This window comes from Balaenoptera musculus, chromosome 19, assembly GCF_009873245.2.
Source record: "Balaenoptera musculus isolate JJ_BM4_2016_0621 chromosome 19, mBalMus1.pri.v3, whole genome shotgun sequence".
Taxonomy (NCBI): domain Eukaryota; kingdom Metazoa; phylum Chordata; class Mammalia; order Artiodactyla; family Balaenopteridae; genus Balaenoptera; species Balaenoptera musculus.
The window spans coordinates 29,833,697-29,858,958 of NC_045803.1; the positions used below are offsets into that span (position 1 = coordinate 29,833,697).

General features: G+C 39.5%; 1 protein-coding gene across 2 annotated transcripts in view; it reads left to right on the top strand.

Moving 5' to 3' along the window:
* Positions 1-25,262, top strand: part of FTO (FTO alpha-ketoglutarate dependent dioxygenase) — a 364,377-nt gene that overhangs the window by 103,926 nt on the left and 235,189 nt on the right. For both annotated transcript variants that reach the window (XM_036834210.1, XM_036834211.1), the window contains exons 3-4: positions 8,405-9,032; positions 24,629-24,772. In XM_036834210.1, coding sequence (XP_036690105.1) covers positions 8,405-9,032; positions 24,629-24,772 — 772 coding nt within the window. The remainder of the gene's footprint in view (positions 1-8,404; positions 9,033-24,628; positions 24,773-25,262) is intronic.

The following is a 25,262-nucleotide window of genomic DNA, read 5'->3' on the forward strand; positions in this document are numbered from 1 at the left end:
GACTTTGTTTAAATACAGTCCCTTCTGTGATGATACCAGGAAGTCCCACTTGTGTAACTTTCAGAATATATTAAAAATTGGAACGCTTCTCACTACCTCTGCTGTGTGCACCGTGGCCAAAGCTACCACCATCTCTTTCTCAAATGGTTGCCATGCCTAACTTCTTCTCCTGCTCCCACCTCCAGACTGTTTTAACATAGCATCAGTAGTAGTGTTCTTCTTAAAACATATATCAGCTCACTAGACTTGCTCAAAGCCCTTCAGTGGCTTCCCTTCTTTGCAGAGTAAAAGCCTAGGCCCTGACAGTCACTTACAAAGCAGGGCAAGATCTGGCTCCTGACTGCTTCTCTTCTCTCATTTCCTGCTTCTCCCCACCTCCTCCTCTTCCCACTCTGGCATTCTTGTTCTTCCTGGAATCAACCAAGCACACTCTTGCCCCAAGGCCTTTGCACTTAATGTTCCCTCAGCCTGGAACTCTCTTCCCTCCAGGTATCTGCAGGGCTTGTGTGCTCATTTCTTGCCTTTCTCAGCTCAGATGTCACCTCATCAGAGGCCTTCTCTGCCCATCCTGTGTAAAATAGCGACAATCACCCCTGGCACTCCTATCTTACTTACTTGGGTTTGTTTTTCTCCATAGCACATATCACAATCTAAAATACATCAATACACAGTAATACAACAATACACAATCTAAAATATAAAATAAATATATTTCATTAAACAAATAAGTAAATACTAAATAAATAAGTAAAATTCTATATATATATATATATATATATATCTATGTATAGAATGAACTATGTATACTATATACTTTTACTATATATATAAATATGAGCTCCCGGAGAACATACAGAAGTTTTGCTTTCTCCGTATTCCCAGCACCTTGTGCTTTGCAAATAATATGTGCTCAATAAATATGTATTCAATAAATGAGAATTATCCAGACTCCCTTCCTAATAATTTATTCCCTGCTCCCATAGTAGTATGTTCATACTTCTGTTGTGAGAAGTCTTAAATCTCTAACTCTTGGTCCCTATTTCTCTTTCTACTGTTAAACTATGAGATGCTATGGAACAGGACCTAACTTGTTTTCATCATTATACTTACGGCACTCATACAGTGTTTGGTACAAATGGATATTCCATAAATTTTCCATAAACAAAAAATGAACTACTGAATGAACGAGTGAACACACATTTTGTGTCACTTTGTAGCACATGACACGTGATCACGAGACTCCTTGTGAGAGCTGTAGCAAGGCCTGGGCTGTGACTTGGGAAGAGTGCCTGGTTCTTTTGGGAGGCAGCTCAGCATCTTGCAGCTGGGGACTAGGCCAAATAAATGTCTAGCCTATTTGTCTTGGGATGGCTGCCAAGTCATAAGCAATTTACAATGAAAATTATATAGAAAATATGATGACTGATATAGTGCGAATTTCTGTAGAGTGCAAAATATAAAGTATGTTAACCAGCAAAATCTGTTAACAGCCAGATTAGAAATATACTCCCATGAAATCAGAGTATCCTAGCACTTACATAAAGTGCATTTCCTGGGTCACTTGAAGATTTTAAATTTTATTTCACTCTCTGAAAGGTTGAGTTCCACTGGGCTTCATTTAGGTGAGCCTCCTGTAAACTGGTATCTTATTCATTTAATGCCATGTCTGGCTTCTCCATATGATGAAATTGTTTCAGAACCATCCCTTGATACGAGAGGAGGAGGTAGAATTTTTATATAATGGTTTAAACTAGGTAGAAAATAAAGCTTATTCTCCAGAGAAGCTAACATTCTTTATCTTTTAGCCATTGATAAAGACTTGGCATGTTGGCAATTTATATCTAAAATACCATTCCAATTTACAAAACAGAAATAGACTCACAGACATAGAAAACAAACTTATGGTTACCAAAGTGGGAAGTGGGTGGGGGAGGGATAAATTAGGAGTGGGATTAACAGATACACACCACTATATATAAAAGAGATAAACAGCAAGGACCTACTATATAGCACAGGGAACTATATTCAATATCTTGTAATAACCTATAATGGAAAATAATCTGAAAAAGAATATATACATATATATGTATAACTGAATTCACTTTGCTGTGTACCTGAAACTAACACAACATTGTAAATCAGCTCTACTTCAATTAAAAAATATACCTTTCCAAATACTTACTAAACTATATAATCGTCATTTATGTCATAGAATCTTTTGTAGAGCTCAAGAAATATATTATGTGACCAGACAACTACTAATATAATTAAATGACTGTATACTCCCTGGAAAAACTTTAATGGGATTAAACAAAAAAAAATTCTAACATATTTGAAAATGTACCAACAGCTGTTCCAAATTATCATGTGATATCTGATGTTCTACCTGTACCTGTCCAAAATGGAAAGTGAACTTATTTGTTTGACAGGGTGAACTAATATTATTTAATGTTCATTTCTTTTCCAGAGTTACCTGTTGTTGTCTTTAAAGAAAAATTTGACAAATACCACATGGCACTTTTATGTGCCAGGCACTAATCTAATAACTTTATATACAATAAAGGGCATTTAGGCTTGGGGATTTTCTCTCTTGCATTTTTTTGGATATTATGACAAAATTATCCAGTTATTGTTATTGGTGTTCCCTGTGGTAAAATCAAAATTTCCTAGAGCATTGAGCAACATTCCAAGTCACATTTAGACAGTAGCAGAAGTTATCTTGAACATTTTTTAAAATTTAGAGTCATCAGAAAGAATCTCTTGGCACATACGAGAGATGTCGTGAAATTAAGAATTTTCTAATGTAACATCTTTTCTGATTTAAAAAGTATTCTACATTTATTTTGGAAAATTTGAAAATTATACAGATGTCTAAAGAAGAAAACTAAAATTACACCCAAGTGCATTACCCAGAGATAACCACCAGAAACTTTTGGCAGTATTTTTTTTCCAAATCTTCTTTTCTATGAGTATTTACATATATACTTTTTTTTTTTCTTTTTATGAAACTACGACCCTATTGTCTAAGTATCTTGTTACTGATTTCTTGTATAGCAGTATTTTGTTACTTAACGTTTTTCATAAAACATATAAAAATTCTTCTAAAATATGTTATGTTAGTATTTCATCACATGAATGTACCATTTTCCTCTCTTTGGGCATTTTGGTGGTTTTCAGTTTTTAATTATTATAGATAACAGTATGGTGAATATCCTTATAGTCTTGGTACATTTCTCTAATTATTTCCCTATGACAAATTCTTGGAAGTAGAATAACTAGATGAAAAGATATGAACATGTTTAGGTTCTGATAGATCTTGTCCAATTGGCCTTAAGCAAGGTTGTAATAATTTGCCTTCCTAATTGCAGACTATCAGAGTATTTGATTTTGTTCTCAGCAACAATGTGTATTACCATGATAAAATTTTGTTTTTTGCAAACTTGATAGGTAAAACTAAACTAAATGTAATATAATACAAATAAAATATGAATTTGTGTTTTTTCTGACCTGGTGCAGTTAAGTTTTTTTTTTCTGTATTTAATTGAGAGCCTTCTCAATTTATGTGTGATTTTTTCTGTTGATATAAATCTATATATTTACATCAAAGAAATCAGGAAACACTAAAAATCAAGGCTGATTTTTTTTTTTTCCCCAGAGAGCCAATTGCTAAAGATTTGGGCACTACTGTATATGCTCAAAATTTGTTACTGGCGGGAGTATATGATCAAAAACATTTGGACGGGAGAAAAGATCCTTCCTATACTGGAATAGGCTGGAAGGAGAAAGCAGATTTAAGTTCAGATAAGATTGTAAATTTGATAATAGGTAGATGACTGAGTTTCAGGGGGTCTCGCAGGGGTGAAGGAGGGACACTTAAGTGAAAATATAAAACGAATCACTAGCTAAGAATGTGTGCCGATCATTAGGGCTGTTTGCCAAATGGTTCTCCATTCCTCCCCCATCACCCAGCTTTTGGGTCCCAAAGTAGAATTACAGTTCTGGGCCCTCTCATATTGGATGAAACACGTGACTGTTTCTGTCCAGTGAGAAATGATAGCCGTCACTTCTAGCCTGGAGTTTTTCATTGCCATTGCCAGGCCCTCCAGCACACTCTTTTTCCGTTTGCATTGTAACCATCTGGTGGCTGCTTGGACCCCTGCGTTACTACTTTAATGGGTAGTGACTCTCTGCCAACCCACAAATAATATGTGAAGTGAACAAGAAATATTGTTGGGTGAAGCCACTGAGATTTGAGGGTTGCTACTACAGCATTGTCTAGCCTATTCTGCCTGATCCAGAATGCAAGAAATAGTAGAAAGGATGCAGTAAGTTTGAGGAAGTACAAAGAAGAGAAATGAATTAGTCAAGTCTGAATGTGGGAAAATGACTTTACTAGGAAAGCATAGTAGGACTGCCCTGCTTCTCAGAGTGCCTGTGTGAGGTGTGTGATCATAAAGTGACAAAAAGCAGAGTTAGGTGGCACCACTATCAACTGTCACTGAGACCACCAGGGATCCATTTAGGATTTCTGGTTTCTATACCTCTTTCATCCCAGTAGAACAACAGAGACAGAAATATACTTTCTGTTTTCACAACTCATGAAGAGTGCAATGTAATCTAGTAGCAAGAGACAGAGCATTCTGGAGCCACGAGCAGTAACTCTAATTTTGTCGCTAAACTGGCGATTCTCGGAGCAGGTCCCTGAGGCCTCAGTATACTTGAAGGCACATCTAACTAGCAGCAGTGATTAAAAGGAAATTTCTCTGTACTTTCTTAACAACTCCAGTGTTCTTTAAATAATCCTTAGTATGAAATATTAAAGAAAAGTAAGATAATTCCCAAGAACTTGGTTTTGAAACACACTCCCTCTGGGACTGAGAGAGGAAGAAGCCTGGAAATAATACAGACACATATACATACACTCTTGCTGCTATTGTTCAGTACAGACTGGGCCTGGAGACTAGCGAAGATATATTTAATACAGGGGAATTATAACTCTAAGGACCTGGGAAATTCACATAACCATATGAGTATCACATGTAAATACCTTAACATTAAAAACAACACTCTAAAAATAAAACAATAATAATGACATGGGAAAGTATTCAAAAAAATTTTTTTTCACTGATAACTCATGTCCCTCTCACCTCTGACCACATCTGCTTCTTTTCCTATCGGCCTCAAGGGCCCAGCAGTTCAGTAATTCATCTTCAAGGCAGGCTTTCCCCCGCAACTCCATACCTGGCAGGTCCTTCGCATCCTCTTGGTCACTTTCCCAAAGAAACCTTCCCTGAATTTCCAGCCTCAAATAGTTATCCCCCTGCTCGAGACACTCAAGGACTTCGCTCCTGTAGTTAATCACCGTCTCTTCTGTACCATCAACCTCTTCTTCTGGTATCATTCCCATGAGTATGCTGGCAAACCCTAGAGTATCCTTCCCTCTTCCATTGTTAAAGATCGTCCCTTGGTCTAGCGTTCCCTTGCATCAACAGCTCCATTTTTCTCTTCCCTTTCATAGCAAAACCATGCCAACAGACATATAAATGCCATCTCCACCGCCTCCTCTTTCGTTCCATCATCAGCTGACTACCATCCGACTCTCATCCCCCTCACTTAGCTGAAGTTGTCCTTGTCATTGTCATCAGTGATTTCCGTGCTGCCCAATCTAGTGGATAATTTCTGTCCCCATCTCACTTGGCTTCTCAGGGGCAGCTGACATAGTTGACTCCTCCATCTTTCTTGAGGTGCTCCTCTCCATTGGCTTCTGCGATAATACACTTTCCTGGTTTTCTACCTCAAAGGTTTCCTCTGTTGAGCCTTCCTCCGTGACTCAGAAAATGGCTTTGGGTTCGCTTCTGTGCTTGTGCTGTTCCCCTAGGAGATCTCAGCCATTCCCAGGTCTTAAATATCAACTGTGTGCTGTGCTGACAGCTCCCACCTTGATTTCCCTAGCCCCACTGTCTCCTCTGGGCTCCAGATGAATCTATCCAGTTGCCTCCTCATCTCCATCTGAAGATTTCATTGCCATCTTAATGGCTACAGCTTCAAAATGGAGCTCCTCATTCCTTCCTGTTCTTCTCCCTGTTTTGTTTTGCCCCAGTCTTTCTTATTTTAAAAAATAGTAGGGCTTCCCTGGTGACACAGTGGTTAAGAACCCACCTGCCAATGCAGGGGACACAGGTTCGAGCCCTGGTCCGGGAAGATCCCACATGCTGTGGACCAACTAAGCCCGTGCACCACAACTATTGAGCCCGAGTGCCACAACTACTGAAGCCCGTGCTCCTAGAGCCCATGCTCCACAACAAGAGGAGCCACCACAATGAGAAGCCCTCGCACCGCAACAAAGAGTAGCCCCCGCTTGCCACAACTAGAGAAAGCCCGTGCACAGCAAGAAAGACCCAGTGCAACCAAAAATAAAAAATAGTAAATAAAATAAGTTAATTAAAAAAATAGTAAATTGCTTATTCAGTTATTAAGTCCAGAAATCTGGAAGTCATCTGTAATTTCTTTCCCTTCATCATCCCTCACATCTAATTCATAATGTGTCTATTTGCTCTGCCTATAAAATACGTATTTTAGCTGTCTGTTTATTTCTGTTTCTATTTCAGACCATCATCACTTTTCTCCTGGATGGTTGTAATAGCAGCTGATAGAGTTTTCCACTTTGACATTTGCCTCTTTCCAATCCATGCCCAATATTTTAACTGAGTGATTTTTATAAAATGTAAATCAAATTGCTCTTTGCCCTTTGAAGTCCTCCATTGCACTGAATCTGGGGTCAAATCCAGATTCCTTACTTTGACCTCCCAGGCTCTGTGTGATCCAGCTCTGCCTTCTTCTTCATCCTCATTGCATGTCACTCTGCCTTTGGTTCTTTTGCTCTGGTAAAACTGGTCTTCTTTTTGTCTCTAGAATAGGCTGGTCTCCATCCTCAGTGCCTTTGTATTTTTTGGTCCCTTTTATTGGAAGGTCTTTCTCTAGTTCATCATGTGGCTGGTGCCTTCTTTTCCTGAAGAGCTCAGCCTAAACGCCAGCTCCAAGTGAGAGTTTCCTACTCTAATGACAGATTTCCCACTGGTTTGTTTCTGTCCCAGTACTTAACACAACTTGGGATTACTTTTCTTTATTTACCTGATTTGGTAGAAAGCTCTGTGAGGACAGGAACCTTATCTCTGTCTAGTGTTTGGTAGGTGCTCTATAGACATAGTTGAATGAAAAAAAAATGTATAGAAGAATAATGGTCTTGCCCTGTTTATCATATGAACGATTACTGAATGAAGATATAGAAGAAAAGTGTCAAAAATGGTAGGCAGCACAATACTAAAAAGGTACCAGTCAGATTACACTTTATAGGGGTAAATGTGAAATCCTGTGCTTTGGTTTTAAAAAAACTCAGTTTCACTGTGTAGAATCAGGGAACTCTGGCTTGATGCCAATTCACATGTTAGAGCCAGAAGTGGTAGCTGAAAAGTTAATGAAGTCCTAAACTGCATCAGTAAATCCCTGTATTTCTGTATTAGAGGAGGGCATTATCTTATAGTACTCTCCTCCAGTGACACCAGTAGAATTATTACAACTTTCTAAATTGCAGTGGAATACCTCATTCATTCATTCATTCATCCATCCAGCATTTACGAAGTACATTCTGGGCACTAGTATTATAGCTGGGAACAAAATTATCACGGCTGTTGTGTTCATGGGACTCAGTGTCTAACTCGCAAAGTGAAGTGATTTCTCTTTCAGTGGAAGCGTTGAAGCAGAAACCAGTTCGTCATTTACTGAGAGGCCATGCAATCTTGTGGTTAAGAACTCATGCTCTGGAGCTCGACTCTGGGGCCCCGGGGCTTCAAATTCCAGCTCTCCTATTTCTCAGCTATGTGTGACTTTGGGCAAGTTTTTAGAATGTCTCTCTGCTTCAGTATTCTCATCTATGAACTAGAGATAATAATAGTACCGCCACATAAAGTTGTAAGAAGTAAATGAGTTGGTGTGTATAAATCATTTCGAAGAGTACACAGCACTCAGTAAGCACTTAAAAAATAGGTATCAAGCAGTTAATGAATAATGTTGTGTTTTTTTGGAGGACCAAAGGCTGGAAGACAGGTTGAGGTTGGGGAGAAGTGGTCATAGCGGGAGCTGGGGAGACCACAAAGACCAAATTATTATCATTTTGTTTATAATTGTTTGCAATTGTTCGAGCTTGGACTGAAAACTCCTGGCTGGAGAGTTGATGACATTTGTTTTATTTAGTTTTCTATTTTAGGCTAGAGAGGTATGAATCCTGTTTAGAAATACCCCCCGACAGTCCTTTTTTCTCCTAAAGCTTACAAAGAAACACATACTTTCGGAATTAGTAAAATTATAGCTATCCATAAATGCATATTTTGCTTCACTTTTGTTTTAGTGGCAGCTGAAATATCCTAAACTAATTCTCCGAGAAGCCGCCAGCGTCCCCGAGGAGCTCCATAAAGAGGTTCAAGAAGCCTTTCTCACGCTGCACAAGCATGGCTGCTTATTTCGGGACCTGGTGAGGATCCAAGGCAAAGATTTGCTCACTCCAGTCTCTCGCATCCTCATTGGTAACCCTGGCTGCACCTACAAGTACCTGAACACCAGGCTCTTTACGGTGCCCTGGCCAGTGAAAGGCTCTGACGCAAAGTACCACGAGGCCGAAGTAGCTGCCGCCTGTCAAACCTTCCTCAAGCTCAACGACTACCTGCAGGTAGAGACCATCCAGGCTTTGGAAGAACTTGCTGCTAAGGAGAAAGCCAATATCGATGCCGTGCCAGTGTGTATAGGTCCGGATTTCCCCAGGGTTGGCATGGGGTCATCCTTTGACGGACAAGATGAGATAGACATGAAGAACCGAGCAGCCTACAACGTAACTTTGTTGAATTTCATGGATCCCGCGAAAATGCCATACCTGAAAGAGGAACCGTATTTTGGCATGGGGAAGATGGCCGTGAGCTGGCATCACGATGAAAATCTGGTGGACAGGTCAGCGGTGGCAGTGTACAGTTATAGCTGTGAAGGTACAGTCTGCTCTGTGAAGAAGCAGCCCCGAACGTAACATGACCAGAGTTGCACAGGCTCTGGAGATATATGTGGTCGTGTGTGTGTGTGTTTGTGTACGTAGGTGTTGAGTGTCCTTCTAAGGTTTGCCACGCCCATATATCTACAGAATATGCCTCTTTCTCATCCAGCTGTGCTGTCTGGCTCATCGTTATACTGTGCTCAGATAGCATATTTTCATGCATAAGCACTACTGTCGTTGTCTTTCCCAAGCCCAGGAGAGCAGCATCTTGGTTTCACACAGCCAACTGCCTTTCTGTAAAGCTCAGGATGGATCGTACCGTTGCTATAATTAACTTGCTGATAAAGGGCCGGGAAAACAAAAATCTGTCAAATCCTTCCAGATTCCCACAGGTGTACATTTCCAGCCTTGCCAAAATATTTTATTACGGTCGACATCACTGTCTTGAAGGGAGTGATTTGTCAAATGTAGACTTGTTCTTAGCTTCCTGCAGTTTTCACTACTGCCCTTACTCTCCAGAAGCAGCTGAGGTGGGTTTTATAAGCCGACAGGCCTCTATTTTCAGGAAACTCTCCAGCCCCACCTCAGTTCTGCAGTTTTAGACCTGAGAGGGTTGCTGTGGCCAACTCGTTCTTGCAGTTTCTGAAATCTGGTGCCCTTGGAACAGAGATCACAGGCTACCTTTTTTATGGTCTGCCCAAATTTTCCTTCTTTGCTTGCTCAGGTTGTGTGTGTTTAAGGTCCCCATTGCTTTTCAGAATAGGGTTATAAAAAAGGTAGGTGAACATATCAAAGACAGAGTGACCGTTGCTGACTTTCTCTGCCTGATCATTTGGCAAAGGAGTACAAGAGGTAATATTGGCTCTTTTGCCTGTTTAATCTCTTCCTGTTTATTAAAAGGTGCTTGGAAAAGCAGAGTTCTGTTGGGTTGGCCAAAAAGTTCGTTTGGGTTTTTCCGTAACATCTTGTGGAAAGACCCGAACGATCTTTTTGGCCAACCCAATAGATATCCCATCAGGGAATCAACTGGAACTTTTAAGGGTCATTGTTTTCTGAAAGCTAGTTTTTAGTTGGATTTTGTTGTTATTTGACTCTTATTTACTAAAACGACTATTTTGGAAAAGGGATTTTAAATAAGAAACTCTCCTGGCTCTCTCTAAATATCTTACCATTTCCCAGTCTCAAAAACTCTCCTGGCTCTCTCTAAATATCTTACCATTTCCCAGTCTCAAAAATGTTTTCTAAATTTACCTTATGTCTTCGGCCGGAAACAAGGAACTAGTTTAGCGGTTAGAAATTTCACCAGTTTCCCTGGCATCTCAAATAATGATGCTGACCCAAGAAAATTGCTTGAAGGGGATTTGATGCTGTCCTAATGGAAAGAACCGTGATCCTCTGATCTTTAATAAGGCCTTGCCAGGGATTTAAGAACTATCACATCCAAGAACTCTGATGTGAACGAACAATGGAGTTTGTTAGTTTCTTTTTTAAGGAGGCAACTCTCTGAAACCGAGGTGGTGGTATGTGATAGCTCAAACAGCTACAAAGATGTCTTTGTGCTCCCACAGACTTTCAGCCCTTCTGTTTAATAGTCCTATTGTACTTCCAGAGCGTGGGTGATCAAATAGTTTTTGAAACCTGGAATATCTTGCAGAAAGGAATGAAAATTTTTAGTGAATAGTTTCTGTGGTCGGGAGTAGTTAAGATTGATAAAGTATACAAATATACATAAATACATAAAGCTTTATCTTTGCGGTTATCACCTAGGTGAGGGAACTGCAGAATTTGAATCTGTAGGAGCTGGGTAATTCCTTTGTTCTCTTAACCCCCGAGGTTCCCAGAACTCTATCCCATAATAATAGCAATACTGGGAGCTCTCATTTATTGAGCACCTACTATGTGCCAGGCACTGGTAGAAGCATTTTACATGTATTAACCCATTTTATTTTTACAACAACCCTATGAACGAAGTACTACTGTTATCCTCATTTTACAGATGAGGAAACTGAGACACAGAAGGATGATGAACTTTTCCACGGTTATACAGCTACGAATTAGCATAACTAGGATTTGAATGCAGACATTCTGGTTTCAGAGTCCTAACAGCTAAGGCTAAATGCCTTATGAGCAGGTATTTCCTACCCCTGCAGTATAGTTACCTGTGGGAGTTTGGTTTTTAAAATGTCTACCTCTGGAAAGGTTACGGGAATGTTCTACTTGCTCTTGTTTGCAGGTCCTCATGCCCTCCCTTCTCCCTGGCACCTCACTGCCCTCTCCCCACAACATCTGCTGTAGCTTTCCGTTCCTCCTCTCAGATGACCGGGATGCATTAGACTAGGAAAGGGAACCTCTCTAGGTCTCTGGCTGTGTGTGTCATGTTGGGTCAGATGGTTTAAAAAGCATGTGCCTTGAAACGTTTTCTGGGTGCCATTTCTTCCAGGTGACAAGTGCTATGTTTAATTCTCTGGCCTCTTTAGAATCCTGCCAGAGGTATGGTAAGGGTGAGCTCGAAGGGAACCATTTCAGTTCAAATCATGATTGGGGTTGGGAAGGGCCTAAAGGGGGCAAAGAGAATGGAAATTTCAGACAACTGTACTGTTTTCTGCATCCTTGAACATGTTCGTTGAACAGTTGCTAAGGGAGGTTCAGGTAGCTGTTCTAGACAGTATGGAAACCCCAAAGGTGAATCAAGTGCCCTTCTTGCCTTGAGAGGATAGGTGAAGTAAGGTGTGCTCTGGTGGTTATAATTATGAAATGATGAAGTGTCAGATCCGGAAGGGACTTTTGAACTCAACTAGTTCAGCCTCTCATTTTACAGATGAAAACACTGAGGCGGGGAGAATGGGAGTGATTTGTCCAACGTCACATGGTTACTTAGTGAAAAGGGAGTGTTACAGCCACAGGAGAGGTTCATGTAAAATGCACTGGGTATCCAGAAACAGAAGTGATTACTCCCTGCTGAAGTTAAATTCAGTTGAAGCTTAAGATCTTTCAGGACTTTGCTCTCAATACCTTTTCCCAGTGAAATCTTCATGTAGGTTTATAATGAGCCAATCATCCCTCCTTGGTTTATTTCTGCCAGTAGAGGTCATTGAGAAGTAATTGGTATAGGATACATGTATCATTAATTATATACTAAATTCATTGACTTCCCAAGCAGTGCTAGTTAATGGCTATCTCCAGTAGGAGGATTGAAATAGTACAGTTTTTAATCAGGAATGGCTTTAGGGAACCATGTGTAAATAGGCAGAGTATTTGATTTTCCTATTCTAGCTTTGCTGGCAATTGCTTGTTCCTCCTAGATATAAAAAAACAAATCTTGCAGGGAAGATATTAACAACCCATGGTTTAATATAGTCCTACACCTTGTTCTTTGATTCGAACCCCTTCAAAAGGATCACCGAAACAGTTACTGTTGGTTACTATTTTTGTTTGTTTGGAAGGAAATGTTTTCTGTGATACGGTCTTCATAGAAAAAAAACACAATTCTTAAGAATTTTAACTAGTGCCAACTATTGCAGATTCTTGGTATAATTTCCCAGGTTTCCCATGAAGGACAAAGGAGGAAAAGGAAGAAGAGGCCCATGACTCCTGTTGAGTATGTAATAGGCTAGAAAGCAGGGACTTTGCAATAATTTTCTTGGAACTCTAGGATTCCCATTTATGTCTCTGACTCCGGAAAAGTTGAATCCACTGAAGGATGGAAACTTGTTTCCATAATTCTTAACTCTATTTCGAAATGAGTAGCTTTATATTTCTTAGCAGCCTTTGAGACCATGAAAAGCTAGAGTGTAATTGCAACTAGAAGTTTTAGAGCACTCATAAGTAAAAAAAAATGCTTCTTAATGTTTTTATTAGTTTCCCAGCAGCCCTGTCTATGGTCCCAAAGTTCATTTGATCTTGTTTGTTTCAGTGTGTCATGCCTTATCTTTGTTATTTTTGAAGTCACTTACACTGCTCAGTAAAACTTGTTTGATAAGTCGCATTTTTTTTACCCCTGTGCAATTATTGATATTTATTCAATTAACAGTAAGCATCTACTGTTTGCCAAGCACTCTTCTAGATGCTGAGCATGCAGCAATGAACAAAAATCCCTGCCCTCATGGAGCTTATGTTTTAGCAAAGCGAGACAGGAAAGAAACAAGTAAGCTTGTATAACAAGGGTGAGGCGCAGGTTTACAGTTTTAAATGGGAAAAAGTCAAGATTCCTTTAGTTGGGTAACATTGGAGCAAAGACTGGAAGGAGTGAGTGAGTGAATATTGAAGGCTCAGAGATGGAACATGACTTTGGGATGTTTCAGAAGCAACAAGTGTGAATAGAATAGAGGCAGAGAAAAAGAAAAGTCACAGAAGTGAAGACAGATAGGCAAGACTAGGGGCGGGGCGTGGCGAAAGATAGGGCCTTCTAATATTGTACAGTAGTCCCCCCTTATCCACGGGGGATGCGTTCCAAGACCCCCAGTGGCTGCCTGAAACCGCGGATAGTACTGAACCCCATGTAGACTATGTTTTCTCCTATGCATACATACCCATGATGAAGTTGAATTTATAAATTAGGCACAGTAAGGGATTAACAACAGTAACTAATAATAAAATAGAACAGTTATAACAACATACTATAATAAAAATTCTGTGACTGTGGTCTCTGTCTCAAAATTTCGTATTGTACAAATTTAATACCTTGCCTGTCTGAACTAAACATTTATCACGCACTGTCGCCGTAACTTTTGCAGTTTGCGGTGCAACAGCAAAACTAGTGCGAATTTCTTTTTCCTTCTTCACAATTTCACAGGTAGAAGATTTGTTCTTACCATAGATGTTGGCAACCTCAGCGTACAGTTCTTTTTCTTTCCATACAAAGTCGAGAACTTTCACCTTTTCACGTAAAGGAAGAACTTTACAGCTTCTCTTTGGCATGTTGGAATTGCCAGCATCGCTACTCCTATGCTTCGGGGCCATTGCTAAGTAAAATAAGGGTTACTGGAACGCAAGCACTTTGGTACTGTGACAGTTGATCTGACAACTAGAGGGCTGCTAAGCAGGCTACACTGGACAAAGGGGTGAGTGACTTTCCAGGCAGGACAGAGCCAGACGGTGCACGATTTCATCATGCCGCTCAGGACGGCGCGCAACTTAAAAAACTTATGAATTGTTTATTTCTGTAACTTTCCATTTAATATTTTCAGACTGCAGTTGACTGCGGGTAACTGAAACCACAGAAAGTGAAACCGCAGATAAGGAGAGGCTACTGTAATACAAATACTGGGCTTATACTTGGAGTGAGATGGAGAACCGTTGCAGTTGGGAGCAGAAGGGAGGCAGCAGTAGAAGCAGGGGAGCTGCAAGAGGCCATTGGGTAATCCAGACTAGAGATGGTGGACCAGGTTAGAAGAAGCAGAGGTGATGAGAGATGGTTATATCGAGTCCCATATCTTTTCACCAGAAAAGAGTGGCAGTGTCCAGTGCCCGTGAGAAAAGAAGCCTAGCGGTGACATCTCCTAATTGTCAAGAGAAGGCTAGGCCAATAAGAATGCCTGAACTTTTTTTCCCTCTCTCCATAACTTTATTGGGGTATAATTTACATACGATAAACTGCACATATTTAAAGTCTACAATTTTAGAAGTGGGATGTGAAGTTTGAGGTGGCTCTTCAGAAAAGACCAGCCCAGGTGTTCCTTCTGGTGTTATCCCTTCATCATAATCCAGTCTCCTCTGTTGGAGTTTTCAGATTCCTGCATCCCATGTCCGTCGCTTTCCTGATTTGTTTCTTTATTTTGGTGGAGCATATCCTCTAATGGTTTCTTGAGAAAGGGTGCTTAGAAGGTAAATTTTTGAGACCTTGAATGTCTTAAATTATCTTTATTCTACATTAACATGTGTAGATACTTTAGGTATGGAAATCTTGACAGGAAATAATTTTCCTTCAGAATTTTGAGGGCATTGTACCAGTGTCTTTTATCTTCCAGTGTTCATGTTGAGAGCTCTGATTTTTTTGTTTATCCTTTATGTGACTTTTTTGGTTGGATTTTTTTCCTAATGTTTTATAAGTTTGCAGTGATATTTTTTTCATCCATTATAGTGGCATTTGGTAGGTCCTTTCCATCTGGAAACTCATGTCCTTCAATGTGGGATATTTTCTTGAATCACTGTATTAATGGTTTCTTTCTCTCCAGTTTTCTCTTCTCTCTAGAATCCATATGGTTTGGTTCTCGAAACTTCTGGACTGTTTCCTCTAATTTTCTTACTTATTCTCTTATTTTTAATCTTTTTGTATTTTTCTAATATACTCTCAGAGGTTTTCTTAACTTTATCTTCCAACTGGTCTATTGAGGTTTTTCTTTTTTAAATTATTGAAATATTACAAACATAAACATGTAGCTTGGTGAATTGTCACAGACCGAACATATATGTGTCACTAGCTCCCAGATCAATAAAGAAAACATTAGTACCCCAGAAATGCTCCCTTCCAGCATATTCTTTTCCCCAACAGTAACCATTTCTTGACTTCTAAAGCCATGCATTAGTTTTACACATACTTGAATTAGAATTGTAAGCTCTTTGAAGGCATGGTTTGTGTCTTGATCCTTCTTTGTATGTGCGTAGAATGCAAAATCAGTAAGTATTTTTTTGCCCAAAATCCGTAGGTATCTTTTGTTCTTGAGTAGTTTGTGCTGTTCAACTACATTGTGGCCACTGTCCAATAACTCTTCTGATTTCTGCAACTATGATCTCTGTTTAGTATTAGGATTCTTTTGATTGCAGATAGCAGATACTTGACCTAAACAAGCTTAATTTAAAAAGATAAGGAATTCTTTTATTTAATACTGAGTCTCACTGGCTTCAAGTGCACCTTATTTTGATAGTAATGTGTGGTCAGTTTCAGACTTCTTCCCCTTCATATTTTGGCTCTTTTTGAGCTGTAGCTTTCTTTTCGTGAGGGAAACAAACTTCTTGTGGTCCCCAAATGACCACCTCCAGCTTTTGTGGCCACTCTCTTTTTCAGGAGCTTTGGGAAGGAGAGAAACTGGGTCTTGGACATGTATTTTGAACCCTGGATAAAGCTTTGCCTGAAGCTGGGTTAACAAACCATTATTCTTTTTTGATTAATCCAGTTTGATTCTGGCCTTCTATGCTGTTTACAACATCAGGGTTTCCTCTAAGGCTCCATGACTCTCTCTGTACCTTCCTGAGGTTGCCCACAGGATTGCAACCGCTATTGTTCGAAGCTTTGGTTCGGGGAATGTATTATTTGAGAAGTCTTTCTGCTTCCTCTCCTCATTTCGTATTTTATTTCAAATAATGTCATGGTCTTAAAGCTTTAGCCAAGAGCCCCCAGAGCAGTTTTTCTCTCCTTTTCTCACTTTCCCTTTATTCCCCCAAGTCCATGAAACATGATATAATGAGGTTCTCCTATGTATGTGAATATTTATATCTTAAAAAAACTTTTTTTTCAAATGCTTTATCTGAAAGCTGACAGAGACAGACATCATGTTGAAAGGCTTCAGATTTTTCAGTATTTCTCCTGAAATCCTAGAAAACTTATAATTAATTTTATAATTTATCTGTGTCAGGGGACTATGTTTGTCCTGATTGCTTGTTTCGAGACATGTTAGAGCAGCTTCTTGTTATAGATTCTGAGCTGAGACTGATTAGGCGTTTTTTTTTTTTTTCTTCCAACTTCTGAATTCTCCATTTCTTCAGACCGTTCATTCCTCCGTGGCTGAGTAATATGCTCTGTGTTAGCAGTCAGCTTGACTGCTTGTTCCTCCCAGCCAATGAAGGAAAGCGTTTTTAAATGGTAGAGCTCTTTCAGGAAGGCTTCTTCCTGACCCACCCTTCTTTCTAAGGGATAGAATCCTTCAGGAGTGTTTCCCAAATGTTCTCTGGCTTAGGCCATTTGCCATGACTTTGGAAACCTCTCCAGGACAATTATCCAAAGTCTGTGCACAGAAGCATCTACCTTCCCGGGGGATCATTCTGAAAAACAGATCTGACCCTATGAAAAAGTCATTATCAGTGTCTGCCACTGCCCTCAGTATAAGTCTAGCTTGCTTACCATGATTCACAAAACTCGCCATGTCCTGGCCTCTCGCCACCTCTCCAGCCTCTTCACTTGCAAATCCATGTCCTTCATGTAATACTGTTACAACTCAGAATCAGTTATGTTCCTAAACACCCACCATACCATTTCCCTTCTAGAATGTGTCTTCCCAAACTCATACCTTCCCCATTCACTTTCTGTCTCCATTTTTTTTTTTTAATTTTTATTTATTTATTTATTTATTTTTGGCTGTGTTGGGTCTTCGTTTCTGTGTGAGGGCTTTCTCTAGTTGCGGCAAGTGGGGGCCACTCTTCATCGCGGTGTGCAGGCCTCTCATTATCGTGGCCTCTCTTGTTGCGGAGCACAGGCTCCAGACGCGCAGGCTCAGCAATTGTGGCTCACGGGCCTAGTTGCTCCGCGGCATGTGGGATCCTCCCAGACCAGGGCTCGAACCTGTGTCCCCTGCATTAGCAGGCAGATTCTCAACCACTGCGCCACCAGGGAAGCCCCTCTGTCTCCATTTTTAAAAATGATTTCTTGTCCCAGGCGCTGGAATGTCACGGATCAGTGCTGGACAGAGAAAGTATCCTTAGGCTCCGTACACCAGCTGACCCTCTGCAACTTCTGGGTTTCTCCTGCCTCAATATCTGTGACGTGGATAGGAAGGGACCTGCTATTTAAGCCCCTCTAGGTATAGGGTTAAGGAAACAGAAAATAGTTGACAGGTCCAGAGTCTTAGAATTTTAGCACTTGGCTAAGGGAATAGGGAATAGGAAATAGGGCTATTTTTTAATGCGTGGTGATGACGAATATATATTTACATATCAGGGAAAGTATTGGTATACATTATTAATGGTATATGCTGTTAAATGTGGTAGAAAATTTCAAGTGATATATTTTACTTGATTGGAACTGCCATCTCTTCTTTCATGCTCAGGCTTCTATCTTTGTTTTCTATGAGACACTGTTTGCATACAGCTTTGTGAATGGAAAACAAAATATTTGATGGCATTTATCTTTTATTAAATGGAATTAATTTTTTCTCAAAAACTAGTTAGTATAAACAAATCAAACTGGTTAACTTGGAGGGGGCAGTTTTGGACATTTTAAACTTGATGTTTAAACTTAGTCTTCTTTTGTATTTTGTCACATCTTTCACTTTTTTAGTAGTTTGGTTAGTGGGAGCTGGGAATGCACCAAACACATTGAGATACTTAAAATTGTTTCAATGTTACTGAAGTTCAAAGGCAAGTAGGAGCCAATTGCCTCTGCTTGTTTCCAAAATAACATAGGGGAACAGTAATCAGTTGCAGTTGCTATAGGTAATTACAAGTTGATTTTATTGAGAAAGTGAGCAGCACTGTATTTATGCAAGAAAAAATTTATCAGACGTACAGCTTCCCTCCTCCCTAGCCAGCTGACGGAGGAAACAAACTTTCAACAAAACATTATTTTAATGAGCACATTGCAAAGGTGCTGGATTTATGGGAGACATCAGGCAACACTGATTGCAATTACTGTCTCTGTTTGTTGTTCAAGACTTTATTGGTGCCATATTGAGAAGAGTGTGAGGATGAGATTTAGAGGGGAAAGTAGTCAACCAGTCTGTTAGCCTATAAAGATGATCCCTTTTTAGAACGTCCATACTTGGTGGCATTAAAACTACCTGAAGGGCTTCCCTGGTGGCACAGTGGTTGAGAATCTGCCTGCCAATGCAGGGGACACGGGTTCGAGCCCTGGTCTGGGAAGATCCCACATGCCGCGGAGCAACTGGGCCCGTGAGCCACAATTACTGAGCCTGCGCGTCTGGAGCCTGTGCTCCGCAACAGGAGAGGCCGCGACGGTGAGAGGCTCGCGCACCGCGATGAAGAGTGGCCCCCGCTCGCCGCAACTAGAGAAAGCCCTCACACAGAAACGAAGACCCAACACAGCCAAAAATAAATAAATAAATAAAGTGTAAAATTAAAAAAAAAAAAAAACTACCTGAAAATCATTGTCTTTGTAGTTTAAAAATCATTTGTTTTTAAAGTTAAGTTGTCGTTGATTTGACCAGAGAGGGACATATGAAAAGTCGTCTTAAAATGTCTCTATTCTTTTTTCTTGGGCTACTTGCTACATCTGTTATCGTTAGGACCCTCTAGAATGAAGCAGCCTGCAAGCCTTGGGGTATCACACATATAAATATTGAGTTCTCATATCAATATTCTTTTGTTAAATTGATCTTATCAAATAATTTAGCATTAAATTGCTTTATTATGTTGTATGCTGGTATTAGTCACATGACATTGCTGCCAAAGTCTTGACTCCCTGTACACCAATGCCGAAATGAGATACGGAGACCGTTTTGGAGGGGAAAGAAAGGGTGGCTTATTCTTTGCCAGGCAAAGGGGGGAACACAGCAGGCTAGCTCCTCAAGAAGTGTGCCCCCTCCTTGGGGAATAGGGAGAGGTCTTATAGTCGGGGCTCGTGGTCAGGGGTATGCAATAAGGATCAAGGCAGTAACAGTCTTGCATTTTTCTTTCTTCTGCAGAGTTTCAAAAGGGTGGGGGTGCTGACGAGATTAGGGTGTGTGCAGGGTCTCCAGTGGTCTCCTAATCTTGATGAGCTTCTCTGGTCCCTTTAGTCTTGCCTCAGGTGGTTTCCCGGCTACTCCTCCCTTGATTTGCAACTGTTTGCATCTGCCCTTTGGAACTCAGAGAAGGTCATGGAGGCTGGAGTCTTGCCTATAAGAAATGGGGGACAAAAAGACCTCCATGCCTGGGAGCCCCATACAGCCCCGCTCGGTTTCAACATTAGTACGTGTTAGTCACATTGCATCATTATTACTTTATTTAGCCTCGGCTTCCTCACTAATATGTGGTGTAGGCATCTCTATCAAATCACAGATATCAAGACTCTAGAGCAGCAGTTGGCAAATGTTTTCTGTGTAAAGGACCAGATAGTAAAGATTTTCAGCTTTATGGGCCTTGTGGTCTGTGTCTTAGCTGCTCAACCTTGTTGTTATGTGTGAAAGCAGCTGTGGACAGTATGCAAATGAATGGTCCTGACTCTGTTCCTGTTAAACTTTATAAAAGCAGGGGATAGGCCTGATTTGCCTGTAGGCTAGAGCAAGGTTCTTGGACTTGAATGCCTGTAGGGGCTAGGCAGGTACTGCAAAGGAGTCAGGTGGCTGACTGGGGACTGCCACTAGTGCCTTGTCTAAGACGGGCAGCTACTTCTTACCTACAGCCACTTGTGACTGCCCCAGTGATATTTGAGCTTATAATTCAAGAGTAGCTGGAAACTGGTATTTTTACACAAAGCACTTGTATCAGTGGGCAACTAACCCTAGATTTGTTCAGAAAATATAGTGAAGGTCAAGCTATATATCTTCGTGAGCTCTTTTCTGGTCCATAGGCTCTAGTTTTGCAAATTCTGGTATTTTCAGGTGTAACTGTGTATTACGTATAACTATATAGTATGTACAGGAACTTCCTGGAAAATGTCATCGGACATGGACAGCAAATATCTAGTTCTGATGCTGCTAGCTCCCTTCAAGTGCCTGTGACAGACATCAGTCATCAGTCATCCCACTCTTTCCTGCTGAGCCTAGAGAAAATTTCAGAGTGATTCTACACCAGTCCTCAGAAAAGCCACAACCAGTGAATTCGTTGTGTCCTCTGATATATAAGGTATTTGTCACTCCTGTTCCAGAGGACTCTCTTTAAAATGTTTTTGGGATTAACCTAGAAAATGGCTTTGGACTTTTTAATTCTATGACTTTAAAGAAATCTAGCTAAAAATTGCTCTTAACTAAAGAGTATTTGAGAAAATATGTATCAGAAATAACGCATATGACAAAAGGTAAGATTCTGTTCTATGGCAGTATCAGATTTTATTTTATTGAATAAATTTATTTATTTTATTTATTTATTTTTGGCTGCATTGGGTCTTCATTGTGGTGCGCAGGCTTCTCATTGTGGTGGCTTCTCTTGTTGTGGAGCACAGGCTCTAGATGCGCGGGCTCAGTAGTTGTGGCGCACAGGTTTAGTTGCTCCACGGCATGTGGGATCTTCCTGGACCAGAGCTTGAATCCGTGTCCCCTGCATTGGCAGGCAGATTCTTAACTACTGTGCCACCAGGGAAGTCCCAGATTTTAGATTCAAACTTAGAGAATTGAAGATCTCCACAGTTGCGTGTGTCCGTAAAGGTTCTGGTAGCATTCCTTCTTTGAAGAGACCATCGATGAACTTGGATTTCTGGTCTGATTTTTTTTCACCATACCTGTGCAAAGTAATGGGAACAAATAGTTATAAAGGGGAGTTTCTTTTTCCTTTCTCTTACTGCCTCTGACCCTGGTCCACAGTTACTGGAGAGTAAGATGTTCAGAATTTAGGGACTCTGTATGTGAATATGTGCCATCTGGGAGCACATACTTTTGGATTGTGTATGTGGCATGCACATGATGCAGCCTAAGTAAAACATGCTTTATTGTCCATTTTGATGGCATAAAACTTTACATCTTTTGTACTCTGCCCTCTGTGAGTCTAAACCGTACTTATCTTTCAAGTTTGATCTTCTCCAAGAATTCTGCTCTACCCATTCTAATCCTCATTGAACCTATCTCTTCTCTAGATTTCTTTAATATTGAGAACTGTCCTAATTTAGCAGTGTCACACTTTATTACATTATTTGATTTAATTTGCATTTGTCCCCCCCCCATAATTAACATTTTCTTTTCCTGCCATCTAGCATAGTAAGGACCGTGAATGGTGTGAACTGAAAGAACATTTTGTTTTTAAGCAGGCAATTTAGTATAGATGTTCATTGGATGCTTTTTATATGCCAGTCACTGGGGCTCTAAATGTGGATGAAACAGAAAAATGGACCCTGCCCTTGAAGACCGGAGTCTAGTGGATTAAAGTCTAATGGAATTTAAAATGTTCCCTTTTTTAGTAATCAGTGATGAACATTTACAACTCCCCTGGAAGGAAAGCTCCCCTGGGCCTAGGTCTTTGTTTCATTTACTGATATACCCCAAGTGCCCAGGTCAGTGCCTTGTATACAGTAACTGCTCAGTAAATATTTCTTAGGTGAACTTTTGCAAGTTTTTATGTAAGTGCAGGACTATTAGTGTAGGTGAACCATAGTGTGTGCCTTCCACTTCCTTTACGTCTCTCCCACTCCTCATCCCAGCCATGTAGTTCTCTGCCCAGAAAAGTCAGTCTTGACTTTCCTTCCAGAAATATTATATGTACGTATATGCACATGTGTGTGTTTGTATTTTTTACACAAATTATAGCCTATTCCTTTCTTTCCCTTAAAAATATATCAGATAGTTCTCTATCAGTGCATACTCATATTACTTTTAGTGGCTATATAGTATTTATTACTTGGACATTTCATAATTTATTAAACCAGAAACTTATTGATGGATATTTAGGTTATTCTGATCTTTTGCTCTTATAAACAGTATTACAGTAAATATCCTCGCTCAATTTGCGACCTCTGCAAGTAGAAATTTTAGTATACATTCCTAAGAGTGGAATTGTGGAATTCTTATAAGTTCAAAGGGTTTATGTATTTGTAATTTTGATAGGAATTGCGAAATAGTCTTCTACAGAGAATATGAATGTGCCATTTTGCTGCACTCTTACTAACACCATATTTTATCACAGTGCTTGATTTTTTTGTGATCTGATAGGTGAAAAATATCTATTATGGCTTTGTATTTCTCTTACATAAATAAGTTTGAACATCTTTTTATATGTTTACAAACTCATTTCATTTTATGTGTTCTGTCTTTATAACTTTTGCCCATTTTTCTATGTGATAATTGATCTTTATCTTATTGATGTGTAGGAGCTCTTTGTATAGTTAAAAAAAAATTCCATGTCTGTGCTTGCTTGTTTATATTTCTATGTGAATTATAGAATCAGCTTGTCTAGTGACCTGCCCCACTCACCTAAAAAATCAATCCTGTTGGTATTTGTGTTGTGTTTGTGTCAAATTTATAGGTGATTTAGGGAGAACCGGCATTTCCATGATGTTTCGTCTTATTTCCCAAGAACATAATATGTCTTTACATTTGTTTAAGTGAGTCATTGTTGTGATAAAGGGCATTGTCTTAACTTTGGGACTGTTTCTAATGTTTCCCTATTAAAATATGCTGGCTTTGGGATTGAGATAGATCTGTATTGTATCATGTTAAGGAACTAGCCACCCATTGCTATCTTATTGAGGTTTTTACCGTGAAAGGATATATTTTGTCACATACATTTGTGTAATTCTGGTGACTCATATATCTGTTGTTTGTTTGTTTTCATCTATGAATATGATGAATTTTAAGTATAGACTTCTGCATATTGAACTATCCTTGTACTCATGGAATAAGTTCTACTTGGTCATGGAAAGTTATCCTTTTAATGTGCTGCTAGATTTGGATTCTGTTTTCTTATATAGATCTTCCATGACTTACAATGGGGTTATCTCACAATAAGCCCATTGTAAGTTGAAAATATCATAAGTCACAGCTGCTGCATTTAATACACCTAACCTACCGAACATCATAGCTTAGCCTAGCCTGCCTTAAACCTGCTCAGAACACTTATATTAGCCTACAGCTGAGCAAAATCATCAGACACAAAGTATATTGTAATAGAGTGTTGAATATCTCATGTAACTTATTGAATATTGTACTGAAAGTGAAAATGAGAATGGTTGTATGGGTACAGAATGGTTGTAAGTGTATTAGTTCTCCACCCTTCTGATCACGTGGCTGACTTGGAGCTGCCTCTGCCCAACATCACAAGAGAGTATTGTTCTGCATGTCGCTAGCCTGGGATAGGATGAAATTCAAGATTCAAAGTATGGTTTTGACTGAATGCATGTTGCTTTCACACCATTGTAAAGTTGAAAAATCGTTAAGATGGGGACCATCTGTACTGTATTTAAGAATTATGCATTGATTTTCAGATGTGAGACTGGTGTGTGTGTGTGTGTGTGTGTGTTGCACGCGCGTGCACATGCGTGTGCTTGCTTTGGATTTTGATACATATTTTGTCTTTATGAAAAGAATTTGGACACTTTTCTTTTTCTGTGCTCTTGAACGATTTACAGTGGATTGAAATTACCCACTTCTTAATTTTTTGATAGAATTCTCCTTTGCAGCTCTCTACTCCTGTGTTCTTTGACAACTACCCCTATACCTTCTTTGGCTTTTTTTAGCTTTTCTACCTCTTCTGGGGTCAATTTTGGTCATTAATGTTTTCCTAAAAACCTATCCAGATTTTCTAATTTAGTTACATAGAATTGAACAAAATAATCTTCTTTCATTTTCTTTGGTATCTGTGGTTATTTCCTCACCATTTTCAGATTTTTTTGATTAAAAAATAAATGACATGTTAAAAATATTCTAAAGAATGTGTTTTTTAAAAAAATATGACATAAAAAGAGTATATAGTTCACTTATCCGTATTTTATTAAAACCTCAGTTATTCCTAAGGTAACTGTTATGAAACCCAGAACTTTAGATGAAACATTTCCTTTCTGAGAACTCTCTTCTCTTTTGACAGGCCCTGACGAGGAAAGTGAGGATGACCCTCAACTCGAAGGCAGAGATCCTGATATTTGGCACGTTGGTTTTAAGATCTCATGGGACATAGAGACACCTGGTTTGGCGATACCCCTTCACCAAGGAGACTGCTATTTTATGCTTGGTAATTGGGAGGATCAAAGCTATACTGATGCTCTAGTGTCTAGGTTTTAGATTATTGGGTACATATTTTGCATATGTCTTTTAAATTAAACTTTTCAGGTTTTTTATAGTGATAATAAAACATCTACATGTGACTAGGTTTTTTTAAAAGATACTGCTAATTTTTATTTTTATTTTTTTGAATTTTATTTTATTTTTTATATAGCAGGTTCTTATTAGTTATCTGTTTTATACATATTAGTGTATATATGTCAATCCCAATCTCCCAATTCATCCCACCACCACCACCACCCTGTCACTTTCCCCCCTTGGTGTCCATACGTTTCTTCTCTACATCTGTGTCTCTATTTCTGCCTTGCAAACTGGTTCATCTGTACCATTTTTCTAGATTCCACATACATGCATTAATATACGATATTTGTTTTTCTCTCTCTGACTTACTTCACTCTGTAGGACAGTCTCTAGATCCATCCACGTTTCTACAAATGACC